This window comes from Larus michahellis, chromosome 4 (genome assembly GCF_964199755.1).
Source record: "Larus michahellis chromosome 4, bLarMic1.1, whole genome shotgun sequence".
Lineage (NCBI taxonomy): Eukaryota > Metazoa > Chordata > Aves > Charadriiformes > Laridae > Larus > Larus michahellis.
Window position 1 is genome coordinate 30,821,274 of NC_133899.1, and position 18,413 is coordinate 30,839,686.

An 18,413-nucleotide genomic window follows, 5' to 3' on the forward strand; every position below is an offset into this window, starting at 1 on the left:
ATCAGTTGGTTTCACGAGCTTAAGTTGCTGAAGGCTGTCTGAAGGGCTGCTCTGGGAATCCGAGAAGAAATTTGCTTTTAGAACGTGACGTTTATTCCACCGGTCTCAAAGACCTAGTTGGTCATTTCTTGTTGTTTTGACTATCCAAGTGAAATACTGATTACTTTTGACCCTGGAAGATGCTGCTGTGACTCTGCTGGAAATCACAAACAGGTTTCTGCTGTGGCAGCCATGTTCCAGGGTAGGGGAGAGTTTGCTTCTTGAGCTTGACACGTGCATTCCTATTGGAGCATGGACTGGAACAAGCCTGACCAAACCTGTTATCTTACTGCAGAGCTTCTGGATGCACTTGTTGCTCAGGATGGGAATCTGTACAACGGACTATGGAACAGAATTTGTCCATTTTTAACTTTTTTTTTCTTTTCTTTACAAGTAAGGCTTATGGAGTCACGCTACAGGTCAGGGTGGAAGAGAGAGTTTGTGTATGTGTGTGTATTTCTAATGACTTTTTACTTAAGCAAATTCGACAGATGACTTGGAGGTAATGAAGTCACTGTCACCCAGGTTATGGCCAGAACCCTCCTTTAATAGCAAGCACCTATTCAAGAACTTAATGAGGTACAGAGCTATGTTGTTATATCTATTTTAGCTCTTTAACAGATGCTTTCAATTTTTCTTCTTTAACCTGTTTTATTTGTGCTTTTATTTAACCATTAACTTGTATTCCCTCCAGTTATTTTTGTACGCTTTTTCACTTTGAATTCAGAAAAAATAAAGATGTCCCTCTTGCAGCATGGGTAATTAACATGCAAGCACAGCTTGTAAGAAATACTGTTGTGTATCTTTTTGTTTCTGACTGTAGTAAACTAGTTTTGCCCTCTTACCCTGAGAAACACCTGCAACAAGATAAATATAACCTGTTCTGAAAACCCTCAAATTACTGTATAGCTTTGTTCTATAGCAAGTGGGAATAGCTGTTGTATCTGCAGATGGGCATTGTGCAACACATATGAAGGATTGTGAAGCTGCTGTGATGTTATGGCTCTTTGTAGTTTGGCCACACTTCTTGCCTCTCTCTTTTTTTTTCTTTTTTTTTTTTTTTTTTTAATAGCTCCCTGTTATAGATAAGATCAGGCTGATTGCACAGCAGATCTACGGGGCAAGTGACATTGAGCTACTTCCAGAAGCACAGGAGAAAGTCACCTTGTACACTAAGCAAGTGAGTTTTCCCACATCACCTGATACCAGTGGTGCTTTTTATTTGCAATGTTCATATTGAGCCGTGGTGTTCAAACTGCGTGTGAAGGGAATCATGACTCAAATCATCTCCTTGTCCAGGACTCATTGGATGCTGCTATGGCAGAGGAGGAAGAGGAGGTGGTATGGGGAGGGAGAAACTGGCCCTGGCTTCTAGTGGAGAAGACAGAACTCATCTGGCCCAGTAGCATATCTACGATAGCATATGGGGAGAGAAGAGCCGGGGGGATTCAGTGATCTTTCTGTACTGTACTCTCCAATCCTTCAGCAATTTGGGAATTAGGGAACTAGAAGTGGTCAGACTGGTGCTAAATAGTCTCTCATGATTTATTTTTTTTTAATCTTTGAATCCATATGGATTTTTGACAGTTGTAATTATGTTGAGGAAAGGGTTTCACAGGTGATAACAATACTTCTTGTGGAAAAAACGTCTACTTTTATAAGTTTTGAACCTGGCATCTGGTTATTGAATTAGATACTCTCTGGTTTTTGCATTGCTTTTACTCTTCTCTAGCAAGGTGCTCTTGTGAATTTACTTGTTTCTGCATTAATGAAGGTCTCTGTAAAGGGCTTTGAAGAGAAGAGCAATGTGAGAACTAGCTATTCTTTGTTTAGTGTGCTGGAACAATTTTGCTTTTGCAGTCTGTTTACTACTGGTATATATAGTTTCTCACTTTTGTGGTTCTTGTATATTCCTTTACATGTCTATCAAAATACCATAGCTACGTAATTGCTACTTCCTTGTGACCTGCAATTATATTGATCAAACATTTCTAAATAACTGACCTCAGCTGAACAAGAACTTTAGTTCTGATGTGTTTAAATTAACATTTTGGGAAGAGGGTAGAAAGTGAGTTAGCTATCAAGGTTGTATGTGTAACACTTCCATATCGTTAATTTTTTTTCGTCGGTTGGATGTGCTGGGGGCCATGGTAGTTCTTTCTTTAATAGGTAGTGGGGGCAGAGAAAGAGTTTGAGAGAGAAGGAATGGGGATGCAGAATGGTCGACGGATCCGACAGGCTGTGGGTGAGGCAGTTGTTGAGGAATAAAATGTCCTGATAAAATGTCTGATGTCTGCAGAGAATGGCAGAATAGAGCAATTAGATTTGTGTACATAAAAAGTTACTGGTTTTTCACTTGTTTCTCTCCTCTTTCTCTCTCTTCATTGCCTTCCCCAGGGATTTGGAAACCTGCCAATCTGCATGGCTAAAACTCACTTATCGTTGTCTCATGACCCTGAACAAAAAGGAGCACCTACAGGTTTTATTCTGCCGATCCGAGACATTCGGGCCAGTGTTGGTGCTGGATTCCTGTATCCGCTAGTAGGAACGGTATGTGATTGAGTGAAACCCTCCACTGTGGGGCAAGGAAAAAAACTTCATGCACATTCCAGTAAGCAGTTACAAAAGGTATCTTTAATTAGGAGAGTCCTTGTCATTTACAGTTGGTGTTTTAACAGTCTAGTGTATTAGATGCCCTTAATAGATTATTTTTTTTCAGGGGGAAAAGCGAAGCTAAAATAGACCATCAGACCATTTGAATACTTAGCAAGCTCTCCAGTGTACTCCTCAGGTCCCACGTATCTGTCTTTCTGAATTTTGAGAAAAGGGTGAGCTCTGTAGCTTATGAATTCTGGGAACTGCAGTCTGGTAGAGGGCATGGGAGAAATCCGTGGCCCACCTAATTGCCCTTGTGACTTTACATTCCTGATGAAAGCACTTTGCAGTATTGCAGGTGGACAGAGCAAGACAACTTCTCCAAAACTTACAAAGCAAACAGCTTTTGATGAGACACCTCCAAAATGAAGCTGACCTGTACTATTAATCATTTGTCAGTCTCCCCTCCCATTTGATTCTAATGGTTTTGCTGACCATCTGTTTGCTGTTCAGCCTGCATCAGTTCCAGCAATTCATTTCACTATGCCCTTGAGTTTTTAGTTTCTGTTCTTTGACGTGATTGGCATAATGTCAGCTGAGAGGAGAGAGTATAGCTACAGTGGAAACAGGATCCTGGAATAGCTTTGATATGAATTGCCTGGCAGAAAGAGGAGGTACCTGCAAAACGAACTAACGTTCAGGTTTGCATCTAAAGGAAGAATGTTAGGGTGAAAGGATCCACTGGAAATCCTAACTGGAGAATCTCCTCTGGGCAGATGTTAAGTAACTTGTTAGATTATTTTAGGGGATGGAGCAGTTGGAGTGAGCAGCTCTGTCTTTTTCTTATTTTTTGGGCCTGAACCTTTTTCTGAAGTCTTCATGGCAACAAGTTTGTTTTAAGCAGCTTTCAAAAGCATTAGGAGTCCATGGCTCAGACAATGAAATTTGCTAATTTGAGTTGGATCCCTTCTTTCTTCAAATGCTAGCTAGAGACAAATATTTGGATATCTTTTTCTTTTAATTCTTTAACAAAACAAAGAAGAGGTAGGTAAGGGTTTCCAGATTACCCAACATAAATAAAATAACCACATCCTGATTAAAGTCTGGCTCATCCATCTTTTTAAAAAATAATGTGTGTTTTGGGATAAAATGAAAGATAGCATGCTTGTTCCTTTTATTATTGGCATTTTTTTGCAAGCCAAGATTTAATCCAAACAATGATTTATTTTATTGTTTTGATAAGCACTGGAGAAGGAAAGGGTACACAGCATTAATGAGCTACACAAGAGAAATGTTTTCAGACAGTAAAACTAATATTTTGGCTCTTATTTTGATGCCTTCAGTTTCTGTGAAGTTGGACTCTTCTGCTCCCTTCCCACATTCCTAACGTTTTCTTGGACATGTAGTAAGTCATGGTATTGATTCTGCCAGAATTAACAGTAAGTCTTCTGGTTAGGGACATGAAGATCACTCTTCTGTGGTGTCCACAAAGCCAGGGAAGGGTTGTCCTTTTGAGAAGCAATCCAGGGCACTTTGAATCAGATCACGATTTTAAACCCATTCAGCAGGAGATGTGTTAGCCTCAGAATAAACTTTTGGCAGCAACCATTGAACTGTGAGCTGAAAATGCAGCAAATATGTAGCTCTATGCAGAAGCTTTTATGAAAAATTTGAGGTGAAATTAATTACCGGTGCATGTGTATTCTTGCTGTCTGAAGTTAATCATAAAGGTATGTCACTTTCTTTTTTCCTCAGCTTCTGAGTTCTGAATTTTTCACTTTCTGCCTCAAAGTTGAAGCTGTTGTACTTTAATGAAGTACTTCGAGATTTTAACGGAAATATAATTTCAAAGATTATCTAGATTTAACTTTGAGCATGGAAGATAATGAAAATGAAATAAATCGTTGGACTCAAATTGGTTTGGTTTCTTTTCTGGTTCTGCTGATGAATTGCAAAAAAACAAATTATTTATTCGGCTCTGTTTTTTTAGTTCCTAAATGGTGGTTTTTTTGGAAGTTCCACAAGTGTGACAAATAATACATGCTTAGTTGGTATTGGTTTTATTTCAAATCTTGCAAGGGGATTGTTGATACCCATGTGGTCTCATTTTTTCATGTAAGTAAATAGTGTGAATTGCCCTGTGTTCTTTTTCAGCATGTGGTATTGAAGGGGAGGAGGACAATGGAGGAAAAGTTCATTCCTTCATCTCTGAAAATGATGGAGTGCATTAAGCATTGGAGACACTTGTACAGAAAATTAGTAGCCTGGATGGAAATTATCCTGTACCGCATAGAAATTCAGGGTTTGAGCAGACTGCTTTTAAGTAATAGATAGCAGAGTTGCCACTGTGGGCTGCCCTATGGATAGGAAGGGAGGAAAATTGACTGTTCCTGTCAAAATAGAAAGTGCAGGAAATAGTAAAGTCAGGCCCATCTTCAGCAATATGGCACCTCCTACTCTCTTCAGTGTCACTGTCTCAGCTCCTGCTGTGGCCCTCTGAATCTGTAGGTGGAGATCTGCAAAGCTCTATGATTCTTCAGTGACACGTAAATAAATAGGAAGTTTCTTGCTCTGCATGACCAGAGGCTGGCAGTGACTATGGTGAGAACAGGAAAACACCTCCAGGCACTTTGGATCTCTTAAAACCTCGGCTCTTGAGGGCAAAATATTCATGCAGATAAACACAAAGACTGGGGGTCTTCCCTGTAGCCCCCCCCTGTTCTCTGTCTGGGAAAGCAGCGGCTCTGACAAAAAGCTAGTACAATCCTAGAATTCATTATAAAGAGTAGACTTGAAGTGATTTTTACCTCCACGTAAGCCATGCAAGACCTGCAGTGGTATGGTACATACGGGACTGGTGTTAGCACTTGTAAACGGCTTAGGAAAATGGGATGGGACTCCGAAAGCTCCCTGAACAGTTTTGAGAACTGCAGAAAACGCCTAACCAATAGAGCTTTGCCTCCTTGCTGCTTAGCTTATTATCAAAAGGAAGATTGGGAGGTAATTTGATTAGTGTGCAAACTCCTTGCTCAGGGAGAAAATACCAGGTTGCCAAAGAGATCTTTAATCTAACGGAGACAGGCATAACAATACTGACTGTGAAAGCTGAGGCTCGATGATGCAGATAGAAAATTAGACCTTGAGTTTTTTTATTAAAGGGGCTAATGACCACTGCACACACTACCAAGCATGGTCACGAGTTGCCCACCTTTGCAGAGTGTCCGTGTCAGCCTACCTGTGTTGCTGGGCTAAACGCTGAGTTAGGGAAGGGCACATACTGTCAGTACTGTCCGTTGCATTAGTAAATCAGGCCAAGTCTAGTCCCTGCTGGGCTTGTGTTCAGCGGCTCTGAAACAGGGTGCTCAGCAGTGGGATAAGTGGAGAGGACTGGCCCAAGGCAGGTGTAGTGCTGGCAGCTGTTTGGCTAGCTTCAGTTCTGCCACTGCACGGCCCTTCTGACTTGAACGCCTCAGGAATGTTCCAGTTGGGAGAACTGACCTCTCCATCTCTGTTTAGGCTTTATTCCAGTTAAAAACAAAACCCCAAACTATTTAAACTCTCTTCTAAACAATAATTATTCGTAATTACTTAACACTTCAAGTTCTAGACTTTTCAAGAACTATAATCAGCTGCGACTTTACAGTCAGCAAAGTTGTATTAAAACGTGTATCCTCATTTTAATAACCAGGAAACTGCCACAAGTAATTATTGTCTTGCCGCAGCAAAGTCCGTCAGCACTCACCTAGCAGTTAACTGGTCAGCTGGATATTTAAGTACTTTGCCAAATCTTGGGGTCAGTCCCTGACGTTGGGGTCAGGCAGAGGCAGAAGCCAAACTAAATCCTCATCATAAACCCCAAAACCCCTAGATCTGTCTACTGAGCAAGGAGTTCCTGATTCTTGCAGTATTCTTCAAAATGATACGTGACCATCATCCAACTAGTATGTACATGTGCAAGGAGCTGCATTGGCTGTTGCCATCGTAGTCTTCAGCAGTGATTTGATATTCTATCTTCTGCACGAAACTATGCTGCTTCCATTTTAACATTTTATCTTTTGTTGTCCAGATGAGCACTATGCCAGGACTTCCTACAAGACCCTGTTTCTATGATATAGACTTGGACCCAGTGTCAGGAGAAGTAAATGGGCTCTTTTGAAAGGAATTACTAACCAAAGGTAGGTGCCTTCTTGAAGGCTTTCAATATTTGGGCTTTATTTCTCATCTTGAGATAATGGAGTTAAGCCAATCTCATATTATGCCATATGTTTCCAAATGACATTTGATTTATAATTCAGCATGAAAGTTGCCTGCAGTACTATATAATAATAATTAAATTTATTTTTCTTTTTAGCTCCCAGAAGAACACCTGATGAGTCATGTAAACAGAACGATGCCCTGATTATTTTTTTGTTTTAAGTCGAAACAAGATATGACTGATAATATAGTGCAAGAAGTGACTTGGAAGGAGGAGTGCTGAAGAATCAACCCCTTACTTTTAATCTGTAATAATTTTTAAACTGCTGTATTCCAAGCTAGTTGACACTGACCATATAAAGCAGACTTCCTCTACAAACCTCCTGCTTCATAATTGTAGCTGAAGCAGAATACAGAAGCTTGGGTTTAGTGACCTCTTTTGATTCAGTGACATGATTTTAATAATTAAAAATCCTAAAGCTGGAGCTGTTTGAAACAGTCTTGGGACTTAATTGTCTTAACCGTAGGGTTTTTGTAGCATGTATTATCTTTGAAAGTCTTGTACACTGCATAGTCGTATTTTCCGTACTGAATGCACTTCTCGCACTATGGGAGAAACTGCTGTGCTCTGAAACTGCACCGATGCCCCTTTTAAAGAGGGAGCAAGGAGGAATCCCCTTTGCTTCTCATCTCTCCAGAAATGCTTACCCTGGCTTCTGCTGTGAATTATTCCTGCAGGCACCTGAGCCACATCAAATTTCCCTTTTGGAAAGCCCAGCTTTCTATTAAAAAATTCTACTGTTAATGGAAATCCAACCTCTGGATATCAGATCTATGGAGACTGGATCTCTGGCCTGTATCTGTGGCTTTTACCAAAGGTGTCTTTTGCACCATTTTATGCCCAATGATAAGTATAGTTACACCGTTGATGAGTCTTGTTTCCTAAAGTACCTTTTAGGTGAACAGAGACAACGTGAGTAATGATCAAGTAATCTGTATCAGCTTTTGCCAGCAGGCCAAAAATCATTTTGTAACACAAAAATATAGTTCCCATCAATTTTTTAACTAATACAAATAAACTGGTAAATACTCAAAGTGCTTTTGGGGTTTTAATGCATGCACTGAGATTACTGAAGTAGAACTTATTTCTGTAATTAAGTGTACAGAGCAGCAATCCTAGTATTGACAACTAGAAGTGATTATTGCAGTAACAAGTTGCCTGCAATGCACCACTGTGTGTGTGTGTTTAATCTTGTTTCCTTTCCTGGATGATGTATGTCATCTATAGGAAATAAACTACCTGAATTGTTCCATGGATTTGAGATACTTGCAGCTGATTGCAAAAGATTGGAATTAAGACTCGCACGGCCCATCTGCTTGCATCAGAACTGAATCTAAAACATTCCGATTTTGGTGAGAACTGTGAGAGTCAGGATCTAGGTGTGCACCAATGTAAGGGCGCATTGGTAGTACACACATACTGGGTATATATATGGAGAGAGAGAGATCTGTATCTCTGAAGTTATTCAGGATGGGAGAATAATTATACAAAAATTACCTGGTTGTCACAGAAGCAAAGACAGAATAGCTTAAATTGGCGTAAGAGCATTTGAGATGCATTCACAGCCTCCTAAAATTATTTTTTTTTTTTCCGATGGTATTCAGCTGAGGAGTTATTGGCAGCCAGGTTTGCCAGAGCACACAGAGGCCCCTTGCAGGGGGTCGGAAGGGCTGTTCCCCGGTTTGGGGCTACCCTCTGCCTGGCTGAAAGTGCCTCTTCACATGCAGCACCTTGGCCAAGCCTTCCCTTGAAGCAGGTTGCCAGAGCTGATGCTGCCAAGTCTGCTGTCAGTTCCTACATTTAATCTTCCCTGCCACACTGCTTTCCTGCGAGTGCTCTGTGTTCCACCTTCATTTTATGCTTATGAAAGATGGGATAAGTGCAAATTTATGCTAAGATTAGCCTCCTTTTAGTTTAGCATGAGATCATAGACATGTGCTTGAGAGAGACGGTTCAAGAGGTTGCTAGTCCACCTCCTGCAGTGAGGCTCAGGCATGCAACTGTTTAAGGGTTTGGTACGCACGGCAGGACTGCTGGCAACAAAGCAGAAGGGCCAAAAAATAACCCCAAGCACCTCTAGAGGTTAATGGGGAATGCTTTTCTAACCCGCACTGTTGGGACGCGAGCGCTCCCGTGTCCCTACTCTAGGTCTTGCAGGACTGATACATAAATAGGTTGTTTTTTCTTAACACTCTACTTTGCAACTAAGTATGCTGGCTAGTCCTTGCCCTGTCAAATAGGACACAAAGGACACTTAATTTCTTCTAACTTAATATTGGAAGGTTGTCTTCCTGTTGCCTAGAGAAAAAACTAATTACATACAAATTTGTTCTGTGTGGGCTATTTGTGGGCCCAGAGCCCTGAGCTGGTGTTATGGCCATCCGTTCCCTGAGCTCTGCTGTAATGAGGGTCCTGCGTCACGTCATGTAAGAAATAACACAGGTGGGGTTTTTTTGACTAGTGATAAGGTCAAAAGAAAAAGGAGAAGGTGTTGCTTGGCTGGCTTTTTGCACATCACCAGCACTTCAGTGTGGGCCCAGAAAGAAAACCAGAGCCTACAACCAGGTGGGATCTCCTTTCAAGCTTATCCATTCTGCTTGCCTGCAGACCCTGTTATTTCTTTCCCTTGCACCATAGCCTGTGGTGCTGCCATCTTCCCCTGGAGCGGCAGGAATAATTGAATTCCATGTGAGGTGTTTCTGAATGGGATTGATGAGAACCTGCCACCCCCCAGGCAGCACTTGCCCGTTATCCGTCTTTAGGTTAGCCACTCTCATTACCGCTGCCTGCCTTCCTCCCTCACGCCTCCCGCTGCAACGAGGGGAAACCTCCTCGCGCTGAGGAGCCTTGCTTGGCTTTAATGCAGAAGTCGGTCATAATTAGAGCCCCACCATCCCCCCCGGGGAGACACGGTCTTTCCAAATGAAGATTATTATCCTGAGTGAATGCGAGCAAACACATCTCATAGGGGAGTTTTTACAAAGGCAATTCCTTGTGGTTGCTTGATCCACATTTCTGCCCTGCGGGCTGACATTTCAGCCCAACAAACCCATTTTGTCCCTTTTTTCCCATGAAGAAGCTAGGGAGGGGGAAGGCCACCTGTATTTTTCTAAGGCTGGCCTCCGCTGGAAGCCACTTGCACGTTCAGTGTGGTGCTTTGCCTGGTTTCTTATGTGCAAACATGCTGTGAAGTAGTTAACGTCCTTAAAACAGTTGTGGGCGTCAGTCAGCTCCCCGTGGAGCTGAACGGGGCCATTCAAGCATCTCAAACTGTAGTTTCATGTAGTTCCTCAGCTGCACTTGGTAGTCCTTTTTCTGGAGCCCCTCCCATCAATCATAACAGCTGGAGATGCAATTTTTTCTACATCAGATCTCAGCTGCTTTGGAGAAAAAAGGCTCATATGAAAGGCGAGGATTTCAGGCAAGGATTAGTTTAAACCCAAGAACTGGCTGTCCTTCCCACCACCTCTGAAGGTGTAGCTCCTGCAGTGACCCAAAGTGTGTGCTTAAAGCTGCAAAGGTTTCAGGTGGGACAAAAAAAAAACAGCTGCCAAGAGCGAGACCCCCTTCCTTCGCACAGGGCCAGGCAAACGCTGGATCCGCAAATGCCAGTGGTCCCATCCTCCCGGGCATGTGTCGGGATCCAAACTGCAAACCACAGCTCAGTCCCTAGGAAGAACCTTTGCCTCGTGTGCAGTTTTGGCGTGTTTGCTGCTGTGCTCAGCCTGGGAGGAGCAGGAAAGGTTACTCTGCAAGAGGGAGGGGGATGCTGCCCCACAAGGAGGGATGCTGCCCCACAAGAAGGGAGGGTGCTATGCCCTAAGAGGGAGGGATGCTTTCCCGGAGGAGGAGGGATACTGCCCCGCCAGAGGAGGGGGTGCTATTCCCCAAGAGGGCGGGATGCTGATCTGTAAACAGGGAGGGATGCTTTCCTGGAGGAGGAGGGATGCTGCCCCGCACGCAGGGCTGGGCCGGGCTCCCGGAGCCCCCTCCCCAGCACCGCGCTCACCGAGCAGGTGCCCGCAGAGCCGCCCCGGTGCCTGGGGGCGGGCCGGGGGCTGGCGGCGGCCGCCTCGGCGGGGGGCGGGGGGCTGCCGGCAGCGCCCTCCCCGCCGGCCCGGGGGGGCGCGGCTGCGGCGGGAGGCGGCGGCGGCGGCGCGGAGCGGCGCGGAGCGGTGCGGGGCCGGGCCGGGCCGGGCCGCAGGTGAGGGCGCGGGGGGCGCGGGCGGGGGCGGGCACCGCCTCGGAGGGTTCCGCGGGGGAGGCGACACGCGTGGGGCTCCTGGCTCGGCCTCTGCAGCCGCGGTCGCTGCCCGAGGAGCCCCCTCCCATCCCCTCGGAGGGGTTCGGCTTCCGGGGGTCCCCCCACGGCCCGGGACGGGGGGCCGAGGGGTGACTCGGGGCGGGGGTGGGGGGCGGCGGTGCCGGGCGGCTCCTGCTGCCGCCGGCGGCGTCCGCGAACGCCCCCAAAACTTCTCGGGCTGCGGGGGCTGCGGCGGCGGCGGGCTGCGGGCTGCGCTCCGGGCACCGGCAGCCGCGGGCGGCTCTCGCTCACACGCCCCTCTGTCAGCTTAGCTCGTTTTCCCCTTTAAAAAAAAAAAAAAAAAAAAAAAAAATTAAAAAAACAATATTTAAAAAAAAATAATACCCAAATCTGCTCCGCGGAGGAGCATGCCCCGCCGCCGGACCCCCCGTTTTAAATCATCTTACTACTTAAAAGCAGAGCACAAAATCCCGTGTAGAGGATTGCCTAGAGTCACTGAGCCAGTCCCAGAGAAGTTGGTCTGTTTGCGGTAACACGCTTGTGCATCTTGATATCAAAAAATGTCCTGATGATGTCTTGGGGCAGCGCTTTTTTTTTTTTTTTTTTTTTTAAGGGTGACATGTATCTTACAATATCATGTATTTGATGAACACATGCGGTGTTAATTGAGGTTGCTATGGAAGGCATGCACGTAGTATAAATAAACTCCCTTCTTGCCATGTGATTTCGCTTTTGTATTCCACCAGCCTCCTTTTTGTATTCTGTGTTTTTGCATATTGTCATATGGTGCATTAAAGATAAAAATATCTGCTGTCTCAGGGTGTAATTTCCCTAGCTGGAACTATGAGTGCATATGGAGCAGTGGGGAAAAGATTTAGCTAACCGTAGGAGAAGAAAATATACATGTGTGCATGCGTAATATCTATTTGCCATTATATGGGCAATTAAAAAAAAAATGGTAAAACAGACAAAATGGCAAAATAGTATTTTCTGTGGTGGAACATCACTAGGTTGACAGCTTGGTGGCCTTATTTTGCCTTTGGATATGCGATGCTAATTAGTGGAAAAAACTGCTGTGGTGCATCCAGAGGCAGAACTGCTTTTCCAGCCCTGGTCTGCCTCCCAAAATGAAATATCCTTTTTAAAAAAATATATATTTTTAATACTTAAAAAAAAAAAAAGAAAAAGCTCCACAGGTCTCATCGTTTGTTTGTTGTGTTACAGATGAAAGACGGAAGCGTTGGCCATGCTTCGCAGCAAACCTCATGTAACCTGCGAGGGGAACTGAAGCAGAAAGAAAAGCTGAGACTAAGCAGCGTCTGACCTTGTCACTGGGGGGCAGAAAACAGCCACTGGCTGCCGCTGGTTGTACTGGTGCTTCAATCAAGCTCCCTGAGCAATGTGGAATTGCAGATAGCTCAGAAAGTGCAAGTTCTTTCCAGGTCCGTGGGGTGAATAAAAATTATTAACTCTTGGCTTGATTTGTCATCCTTTGGGGGAAAAAAAAATGTAATGTCAGACTGGCAATGAAATAGTCGTGCCGTGAGACTGAGCACAACTTGAAGTGGGTTGTCCTGGAGGTGAGAGCGACTCCAGCCAGCGAAGCCAAGGAGGAGCCTGTTGAACTTCACATCTACCCGGGATTCCTTGGAGAGGTGATAGAGTGAGTAATAAGACAAAGTGGGAGTTATAAAGCGGATGCGATAGCTTCAGCAGAACTTCTCTTCACTGCCACATCCACTTGTTAAAAAGCATCTAATATTATTTTGAAAACAATTTGAGGAAAAAAAATGCACTTTGAGCATCTCTGTAGTTCCTGTCTGATGCATTAATCAAGAAAAATCAATAATATAATACAAACGGAGGAGAGGAGTGAATATGGCGAAGGCAGCTAAGGAAATTCAAATGGAGAACCCAAGAGAGGTAGAGACTCACAGCACAGGGGCGACGTGCTCCCCGTCGGAGGAACAGGCAGAAAAACCCTCCATGCTCTGTTTTAAGAAGCGGAAGAAGTCCTGTAAGAAGGGACTGACTGTGAAGGGTGTGTGTGAAGGAGACTTGGAGGAGAAAAGCCAATGTGTCAGCGCCGACCATGAGGAGGCAAAAGTTTCTAATCAATCGCGATCCTCCAGAGGAGCCTGGGCAGCCATCAAAAACCTCGCAAGACCTCGGAGAAGGCAAAAATCCTCCTCACGGAAGAAGGCGCCCTCTGATTCCCAAGTGCAGCTGGAGACGGATGCTGAGGAGAGCTGCACGCAAAGTTTCCCGAAGAAACGGGGGAGCTCCGGGGTGAAGATGCCCTGTGTACGGTTTTCCAGAGGCAAGAAAAAACCCAGCCCCTCTGAAGCAGTGGAGGAGTCGGAGGGCAGCGTTCAAGCAAACGAAGTGATGGGTGCTTTGAATAAAGCTAGTGAGGAGCCGGAGGATTTGGCCCCGAAGGACAAGGCTGAATCCTTCAGCCCGGTCTCTGCAGAGGAGGACCAGGATACAGTGAAGGAAAGCACCGACTCTGTTGGGAAGAGCGAGCCCTTGCCAGAGCCCACACCTGACACAGATGAACATAGGGAGTGCACCGCCCAGTCGGAGATAACCGATTTGGAGACAGTTAATGAAACAGCCCAGGAAAAACCGCAGGAGGGGAGCCTACCCCAAACCACAGTCCATGTGGAAGGTGGGGAAGTTGCTCCCGAAGCGCCCGTTTCCAAGGATCAACCCGACAGCGCCCCTGAGACTACTGAGCTGCAGGAAATCCCTAATATCTGCAAAGAGCTGCCTGAAGGGGATGAATCAGAAAAGAGCATAAATCCTCCTGAGGAGCGCAAAGCCGAAGAGACTGTAATGGATTTCAGTCAGTCGGCATTTAAAGATGATGCCGCGAGCGTGCAGGGCTGCTCCAGCCATCAGGTGACATTAGAAGCAAACACGGGGGCCGGTGTCAGCATTGTCATCACCGTCACCGAAGCTGAGGACTCTGACAACACCGACTCTGACCAGGCCTACGAGCCGTCCCCGGTTTTGCACCGAAATAAGCAGAAAGGGAATAAAAAGTCAAGCGGGAGCTTTGATTTTGGTAAAAAAGAGGGCCCTGAGGTTGGTGGTGGTCCCCAGGTGGAGGAAAAAGGTCCAGGTGACCAGGAGCACAGAACTGGGGAGCAGTACGAATTGCTCCTCATAGAAACCGCATCTTCCCTCGTGAAGGCAGCCATTCAGTCGTCCATAGAGCAGCTGGTCAATGAAATGGCTCTGGAACAGAATAAACACAACAATTTTCTGTGATGGCAGCAGTGCCCCCAAAATAAAGAGTACAGGGAGTGATTTGGCCTGGGGGAGGGAAGCTTGAAGGGCTCCCAGGGCCGAGGTGTAGTTAATTCTGCATGCCTGTTCAGTTGTGTGTCTATGTGAAATGGATCCTGGGACGTGGGGCAGACCCTACTACGTACAGCGTGTCCCCTGGGGCTGGGGCTTCAGGCAGTGCCACCGGCCACAGCTGCAGAAAAATGAAGGTGCTGCCGTGACTGTGTTTTCATTTATTGGCATCTTTATGTCAAGGCCACGTTTCTGCCATCATCCATGCCAGGTTTCCCTGCTGTTCACGCTGTAGATCTGTGTGTACCATGCGTTTAGCTAAAGGTGCCGAGAGGCAACGAGTGCCCGATCCACTGCTGGGCTGGATTTGGGATGCGTTGGACATGGCTGGAGGTTTGCCCTGGGGTTTGGCGGAGTCGAGGGAGGGTGAAGTGACTGCTATGTTAACACGAAGACGTCAACGCCAGACAGGCTTAGGCCGGTGTTTGGTATTGCAAACGGGTACAGATGCCATCAGCCGTGGTCACCCCTGCTGTCGCGTCGCATGAAGCCGGATGGTTGCAGCGAGCGGGGTTTTTCATTCGCCCTCTTCCCCTGTCACGAGCAGCCTGTGCATTTCCAGACATGTTAAAGCACGGCATCAGCCGCTCGCCTTGCTGACCCCAGGCTGCGCGAATGCCAAGAAAACGACATAGCTTCATTTGCCGGGGGCCCGTTCTCGCACCATTAAGCTCAACGGGAAAAATTCCCAGCAGCACCGGCGGCGCGGGCTGGGTAGGAGCGTGCCCGCTGCGGGGAGCCCCTCTCCTTCCTTCACCTTGCTTCGCCCCAGTCACCACGTCACGGTGAAGCTGTCCTCGGATGTAGCATATTTTTGATAGATGGCATGTGATATAAATAGCAGTGAGCTGCATGCGTGTTAGCGGTCAACTATTGCCTCGGTGTTGACATAGTCCGGGGAGACGCGACGTGCTGCCGGCGCTGGAATCTCTTGAAGTGGGGAGGAGGTTTGGTCTGGGCGCTGCCGGCATCCGCGGGTGGCGGCGGCAGCCTGTCCCGCACCGCTCCCCCCTCGCTGCAAAGCCTGCCTGGCTCCAGCGAGCCCGACCGTCCCCTGGGAAATGCGCATTACGCCCGACTCGCTGCTGCCGGGCTCTGGCTGGCTCCGGCACGCCACGTAGCTTGCTCTGAAACACGCAGGGAAATGCCGGAGCGATCTTACCAAAGTCCTCAGGGAAAAAAAAAAAATCTAGCCGTGAGGGCCTGGGGACACGGCTGTAAAATGCCCAGACAGGCCGATTGCCGTCAAAGCCCACAAACTGCCCTGCTCCGAGGGATTTTGCGCCAGCGTAGCGTGTGTGCGCGAGCATCGCCTCTTGACTGCCAGCTCTCCAAGAGAAAGGGGCCTTTTAATAATTTGGGATTGCATCTGGGCGGCTGGGATTTACGCACAGCTGCGGGCAAGGCAGCCTGTTCTGCTGAGAAAATTCTCTTGCGTATTTCTCAGCCGATACAGAAATAGCAGCCTCGCTTGGCGATTGCTCACTGCCCATGGGCGGTACGCTGAGATTTCCCTTCCCAGCGTAGGGCTTGGGTTCCTGTTAAAATACAAGGGCTGTAAACTTTCCTAGTACCTGGTGCGCAACCACATTTTAAACTTTGATAGGGCATCTCCTCTGCCATGGGAGGACTGTGAGCAGTGAGCGCCGCAGCTTGTTTCTGTGCAAGTAAAACTTAGGAAAAATCAGAGGATGTTAAAGAGAGAAGTGTCTTCTTTTTCTGTGAATTTATTTAGTAAGTTATCAGATAGTGATAATTCCGTGTGTGCAATTTTAATGGCTTTGTACTTCATACTGGTCCTTCCAGGTATTTTGCCATAGTTTTGAAAGGGACTTTTTAAGGACTTTTATATGTACCTTTGGAGCTGCTGCGGGGCCCTGAGGAGAGCCGCACTGATGCTGGAGGTTGCTCGTGGGATTGCACTGGGCTCCGCGGCCGGTCGGTGCTGAGCAAAGGGCGGCAGCATCTCTGTGGGGCCCCGCTGGTGTCGGCTGTGGAGGAGGATGGCTGGGCTCAAGTAAAGAAACACTAAAAGAGCCCGCAGGGCCAGGCTGTCATCTCCTGTCGGCCCGCTAAGCAGTATCGGGAGAATTTCAGGTATTTCAGTATTGCCTTTTGGGTGAAACACATCTTCAAAAGAGGAGGAGAATGGCAGAAATGCTTTGGTCCAGCCTGGCCCCCTGAGACTGTTTCGCCGCGTCCAGGGTTTGCATCCTTTCTTTAGATGGTTTTTCCCTTGGTTATAGCTGTACGTATAACTGATGATTATTTCATTAAAGTTGAATGTACCTGTTGTTTTCTTGCCTCGTGGTTGAGTGGGCAGCTATGGAGAGATTTTATACCTGAACAGTGGTGCTCCGTTGGGTCCAGCTTTCGCAGGCAGCTGTACAGCGAGCAGAGAAAGAAATCTTAAAGTTGGTAGCAGACCTGAAATCTTTGGAGGCCTGCTCCTCCTGGGCTCTTTTTGCAAGATTTCCGTTCTCTTGCTGGCCAGTCATTTCCATTCGCAGAGTCCTGGCTGCCCAGGGACTCCCGTAAGGTATTTGTGAAGGATCACAAATCTCCAGTGGCTAAGAAAAGCCATCCTGCTGCCTGACAGTTCAGTTCCCTGTGGGATGCCCTGTAGCGCCAGAAGAAAATGTTTGAGGGTCTGCAGACGGACTGGGGTCAAACCCCGCGGTGCGTGGAGTGGCACGGCTCTGGCCACTCCCAGGCGGGTGATTTCGTTTTTCCCTGGGAGCTGCTGGTTGATGGTTTCCGCTCCCAGGGCTCCGGGTGGCTATTTTGAGGCACAGTTTGGTGCTGGCGGGGTCCGTGGCAGGGCCAGCACCTCAGGAGGGGGACCTGCAAGTTTGGTGCTTCGGCACTTTCTGTTACGGCTGAAATGGGCCCCAGACCCTAATTTATTAATTTTTTCTTTGCATAACATCTTTCGTGTAATTTCTTGAGACACTTCATACCATAAAGAAGATACAGAAAAATGTTATACATTTTTAATGGTATTAATACTATTTATTCTTTCAGGTTTACAGAACTTGCAACAATTGCTAATGACTTAATTAAGACTCTCTACTCCTTCATTATGATTAGAGAGTTGAACATTAATAAACATTTATTCTTTTGGAGAAGGAATGATAAATTTACTATTGTGAAGGTGTACCGGGCCAGGGAAGCTCTGAGGACGCGACTGCCTGGTTGTGCCAGAGCACCAAAGGGTGGCCTGGCTTTAGGACAGCTGAAATAAACTGGGGTAATACATCACCTTGGTTGCTTGTAGCCCCATTCAGATTGCTTTTGGGCCATCTGGCTCTTTGTCCAGGAGTCCGTTGCTTGCTGCCCCTCTGAATTACGGAAGTGGTTGCTTTGTAGCAGCATCTTCATGAATTATTTGGTTCTCCTGCTCACCCCATGGCCTGTGCCGCTGTGTTTCTCCCAGATGTTTCCGGTGCTCTCCTCGCCAGGGACAATTTGGCTTTATATTCAACAAGTCCCCTATCCCTGCTTTGCTGTGCCATTTTGAATATTTTCATTTCCCTCAGCTTTTTTTATATTATCTGCTGAGGGATATAAGCTGAGGGATTTGGGTCTCGTCAGTCTGGAAAAAAGACGGCTGAGGGGGGACCTTATCAACACTTATAAATACTTAAAGGGTGGTGTCAGGAGGATGGGGCCAGGCTCTTTTCAGTGGTGCCCGGGGACAGGACAAGAGGTAACGGGCACAAACTTGAGCATAGGAAGTTCCACCTAAACATGAGGAGGAACTTCTTTACCCTGAGGGTGGCAGAGCACTGGAACAGGCTGCCAGAGATGTGGTGGAGTCTCCGTCCCTGGAGACATTCAAAACCCACCTGGACGCGTTCCTGTGCAACCTGCTCTAGGTGACCCTGCTCTGGC

At 46.7% G+C, this 18,413-nt stretch overlaps 2 protein-coding genes across 2 annotated transcripts in view; both read left to right on the top strand.

The window, feature by feature from the left end:
- MTHFD1 (methylenetetrahydrofolate dehydrogenase, cyclohydrolase and formyltetrahydrofolate synthetase 1) overlaps positions 1–7,923 on the top strand; it is a 48,273-nt gene extending 40,350 nt beyond the window's left edge. Inside the window, exons 25-28 of the mRNA XM_074583760.1 lie at positions 1,112–1,219; positions 2,437–2,589; positions 6,701–6,809; positions 6,986–7,923. Of these exons, the coding sequence (XP_074439861.1) occupies positions 1,112–1,219; positions 2,437–2,589; positions 6,701–6,790 (351 nt within the window). The 3' untranslated portion in view covers positions 6,791–6,809; positions 6,986–7,923. The remainder of the gene's footprint in view (positions 1–1,111; positions 1,220–2,436; positions 2,590–6,700; positions 6,810–6,985) is intronic.
- A 3,048-nt stretch (positions 7,924–10,971) lies between these two features.
- AKAP5 (A-kinase anchoring protein 5) lies at positions 10,972–17,637 on the top strand. Its single transcript, XM_074583761.1, has 2 exons — positions 10,972–11,093; positions 12,378–17,637. Exon 2 carries the CDS (start codon positions 13,032–13,034, stop codon positions 14,427–14,429), a length of 1,398 nt encoding a protein of 465 aa, XP_074439862.1. The 5' UTR covers positions 10,972–11,093; positions 12,378–13,031; the 3' UTR covers positions 14,430–17,637.
- The last annotated feature ends 776 nt before the right edge of the window (positions 17,638–18,413 follow it).

What these genes read in the sequence shown, in the direction of transcription:
- AKAP5 (XM_074583761.1), top strand. Translation starts at nt 13,032, where the DNA reads ATGGCGAAGGCAGCTAAGGAAATTCAAATGGAGAACCCAAGAGAGGTA.